Raw genomic sequence first — 4,737 nt, forward strand, 5'->3', positions numbered from 1 at the left:
CCCATCACGGCATGGAGTAACCACAGGCGAATGGCATACACCTTTGTCCTACACGCTCAATTATACTTAGGAAAGGGCAAACAACAGAACATTTTTATGGTTTCAATTTGTATCTCTATTCTCTGTATTTTTCTGGTTTTTGTCTTTAATTCTAGATGTAATGATGTAATTATCATGCATCGCCCGTAGACAGTCTAAGGTTAATTCAAACCTTTGGGACAGAGAAATTTGTCACACAGGAGCGGTATGATTAGAATCGGGAGCATTATGATGGCAGGTGCTGTGTTAATTTGCAATCAGGCATCATCTAGGCCACCTGCTGTTCCCTCAGGACCACCAGAATCTAAACCATACCAGACAAAGCAAGCAGACAGAGCTCGTTGAAATTATTAATTTGTCTCTGATCTATGGATTTTCCACTGAACAATTTATTCCATTTCACAGCGCTCATCTGGAAGTATTTTAGGCATCCCCAGTCTTATGTGCTTTATCTCTCTGATAAATTTGAAGGTGAACATAAACTCTAATATAGGCCTGTTTTCATACTTAGATGTCTCTGTAACCTTTCCAAAGGCATTAATGCATCTCATGAGTATTCTGAATTATGTGGCATTGACCATGCATTCCTCAAGTATCAAAATTTCATCACAGCATTTAACAATGGTGTATTCTGCCAAGGAATGTTAACACAAAAACAATTCACCAGGTTAAGAAAATGATTACAGAAAAAAAGTGTCAATTGACCACAAGGGGGCACTGTTGTCCTCAAATTCCTCAACCACCAGAGGGTGAGACTGCTTCAGTAAGAGACAAACTGCCAGTCACTGATTTATTCTCTACATGCAAAATATGTCATCACACCTGCTAGTTGCTATTTTGATTGCAAAGACTTTAAATCTTTATAAAGATTTATATTTTATAAATGTTTCTGCAATATGTAGTAATTGTGCAAGGATAACTGTACCCAAGAAGTAGAAAATAAGTGTTTTATACAACAATCTAAGTATGAGTTCCAGACACAACACACACAATTGCATGCATGAAGACATGGACATGAACATGAACATTGCATGCAGACTGACGTATCCAATCAGAAACAGTTCTTGCGTATGTGCTGTGTATTCTTATACAGTATGTGCACATTGTGTCATGTTTGCATGCACACACACACACATACACCCACACCCACACATGCCTGTACACACATGGACATTAACACAAGTAACACCTGTGCCTACAGTATAAGCAGATGTCTATAAGCAGATGTTTTGAAATAATTTGGAGCTAGGAATTTGAGTAACACCCTTTAATTTGTATAGTTCTTATTATTGGTAGGTCTGGACAATTGTTTTTCTCCAAATGTTGAGAGCCTCAAGTGAATGTCTGAGAATGTCTTCACAAGATACAGCTCATTTAGCCAGACTATCAACCATTTCTCAAGGGACACATAACCTGCCTTCAGAAATGTTAAGAACAAAGTTATTTTTTAATAAATATGTACAGAAATGTGCAGAGTTGAAACAGGCCTTTTGGTCTGCTGCTTTTAGTGTAGTCAGGATTTCCATCTCTCAATTGCAAGCCAACATCAACATTTTTATGCATAATAAACATCTTAAAATCAGAAATTTACCACTCCCAACCCAAGCTAATTTCAACTCCCATATACCTCACTGTTTTTTAAAGAGTATGCATTTTAAATAATATGATTAGCTTGCTATGATTTTTTAACAGTGATGAGCTGTGAAAGTTGTGTCTCGTTTCAAATGAATTGTGTATGAGTTTGCAGAAGTGTCCATGCTGTGACTTGTGTGTGTGAGTGAGTGAGTGTGTGAGTGAGTGAGTGAGTGAGTGAGTGAATGAGTGAGTGAGTGAGTGAGTGAGTGTGTGAGTGAGTGAGTGAGTGAGTGAGTGAGTGAGTGAGTGTGGTGGTGGTGGTGGTGGTGGGGGTGTGTGCAGGGGTCATGGGCTTCTGTGCTGGCCAGGCACATGGGGCCACACTGAGCAGCTCTATTGTGCTGGGAGTGTATGGGCCCAGTGTTCCGCTAGGAACAAACAAGTCTTTACGGCCAGTGGCCTGGCACAGTAGACCTACAGGGCAAGGCAAGAGGCCATACACACACACACACACACACACACACACACACACACACACACACACACACACACACACACACATACACACACACACACACACACACACACACACACACACACACACACATATATACACACACACACACACACACACACACACACACACACACACACACACACACATACACACACACACACACACACACACATACACACATACACACACACACACACACACACACACACACATACACACACACACACACACACACACACACACACACGCACACAGAATTGCATGCATGAAGACATGGACATGGACATGGACATGAACATGAACATGAACATGAACATGAACATGAACATGAACATGAACATTGCATGCAGACTGACGTATCCAATCAGAAACAGTTCCTGCGTATGTGCTGTGTATTCTCATATGTGCACATTGTGTCATGTTTGCATGCACACACACACATACACACCCACACCCACACATGCCTGTACACACATATGGACACAGCGATGTGCAGACCACTGGCCCTTGATGAGCAGAGCAACACGTGCTGCACACATCTCATCCTCCATTTTCCCCCTCTCGCTGCTGACCCCTCTATACCCCTGTTGTTTCCTTTGTCCATGTCCAATCCTCTCCTAGTTCACACACAGATGCACATGCAACACACACACACACACACCTCTCTCCTAGCCAGTCCAGACCCCCCTCAGTTGCGCGCGGCTCACTGGACCATAGGATCATGCCGGCTGGGAGGGATCCTGCCACCCCCTGTAATGTGTCCAGCCAGGGAGACCTGCAGGCCTGGCCACGGAGCTCGCTCTCGCCCCAGCTGACTCAGGGAGATAGTGGCTCTGGCTGGCCCTGGAAGGGGAGTCTGCAGCTCTAGGGCTTTGATTCAGTCGGTTTCATTATGCTTGAAAGAATATAAACCAGTGGGAGAGAAACAGGGTCACCCTGGGATAAACAGAGACCATAACTTTGGAGTTCGCTAGTTAGCCACACCTCATTTTCAATGTGTGCATGCCTGATAGGATTGTTCATGGATGTGTAATAAGTCATTTTAATTAGATTTAGTGGTTGGCCCAAGTGTTCAGAGCAAGATATTCTTAATTGGCTACACGTTTATGTTCAGTGCAGTAGGTGTCATGGACAGAATAACTCGCATAATAAATTTCACCTGAGTTACATTTGGGAAGCGTTCTCCTGGCCAGCCCTGAGAATGTGGTGTGTGCATTACTCTCTCTCTGCAGAAACTGCTGGATCAACTCCTCCACAGAGGCACTGACTGAGGATCCACCAAAGACCAGAGCTCCTTCACTCTTCCCTCGGACCTCTCCTTGGAAACATCTGGAATCCTCGTCACCCACGCCAGCAGCTGCACCTCCAGTGGCTCCCTCATGCTATATGCTCAATCCCCCACTCCACAGACAGTATCACGGAGGAGGGGGACAAATGGTTTGACGTGAACAGGGGTTGCCTAGAGGAACCAGCCAGTGCCTTGGAGATGGTTGTGAAGACACAGACATGTCCTTCATGCTGATAATATGATGTTCTCTATGGCTCTATTTGGAGCAGCTTTACCTGGGTGTCTGTTCTAGGGTGCAAATGAATGTGCTAGAGACCTTCTATAATGTGAACACATCATCTCAAATGAATGAGGAACATGTTCTTGGACTGGCCATAAAATATAATATGATCATAATAATATAATATAAATTCAAATGCAGCATAGCTAATGCGATCAAGTCATGTTACTTAACGCTGCTGTGCCGCAGTGTGTGTCCTTTGTGTGTAACCCAATTTATATGTGTGATGTCATATCCATAAGGACCACACAGGATCTCTGCATTCTGAACTGAATTCAAAGTGTCATTAAATTGACATCTCTCTGCTGTCCTGCTACGTGGGTGAGATTCATATGTGATAAAGACCATGAGAGTGATTCAATTCCTGCTCTTCGGTGTCCTCTTGTGGTAGAAGTAGGTGGATATGAAGCAAGTAAAGTAATGGAGACCAGGCAGCCTGAGGAGCCACATTGCCTCAACCCTTGGGGTCCTCCTGTTTACCTTATTAGGCTCCTGATGGGGTGGAAAACCATATAAACAGGGGCACTCCCTCTCTGTTAGCCATTAGCTTAGGGCTCCAAGTATTTGACCCCTCCAAATGGGAATCCCCTGCTAATGGAACTCAGTGCACAGCCCTGGTGAATGAGGCCATTGTCTGCAGGCTATGGGGATGTGGGATGAGCAGCCATGCCTGTTTTAGATGAGTCCCTCTTATCATAAGCCTTAAACGGACAGACCTCTCCCATACTAGCCTTTTGCACAGAACACAAATCAAAGCAGTAGCCATTTTTACTTACCCTTGGGAAAGCCTCGGAGGTTGGTCAACATGACCGAGAATAGGATCATACTTCCATTTGAAGCTGAACCACAAAAATATGGTCGCTGTTATTTTATTGAACAATTTCCCTCTTGCTACAATTCATATCCGTGCTTCTTTCACCATTTATGCAATAAGCTTGCATTCCTGTACCATAAGTGGATAGGGCAGGTTTAGCCGAGGCTTTATTTTAGAATATTTCATATGCTCCTGCTGGCCTGTTTAGTTTCAGGCTTGTTTTT

General features: G+C 43.7%; 1 protein-coding gene across 1 annotated transcript in view; it reads left to right on the forward strand.

The window, feature by feature from the left end:
* The window catches only part of cunh10orf90 (chromosome unknown C10orf90 homolog), a 19,805-nt gene extending 15,759 nt beyond the window's left edge, over nt 1–4,046 (forward strand). Inside the window, exon 11 of the mRNA XM_076298833.1 lies at nt 3,364–4,046. Within this exon, the coding sequence (XP_076154948.1) occupies nt 3,364–3,402 (39 nt within the window). The 3' untranslated portion in view covers nt 3,403–4,046. The remainder of the gene's footprint in view (nt 1–3,363) is intronic.
* Nucleotides 4,047–4,737: the final 691 nt, after the last annotated feature.

Source organism: Alosa pseudoharengus, unplaced genomic scaffold (assembly GCF_046254945.1).
Source record: "Alosa pseudoharengus isolate Yale_2024_CS ecotype anadromous, Long Island Sound unplaced genomic scaffold, YU_APseudo_1.1 YU_APseudo_1.1_scf_21, whole genome shotgun sequence".
NCBI classification, from domain to species: domain Eukaryota; kingdom Metazoa; phylum Chordata; class Actinopteri; order Clupeiformes; family Clupeidae; genus Alosa; species Alosa pseudoharengus.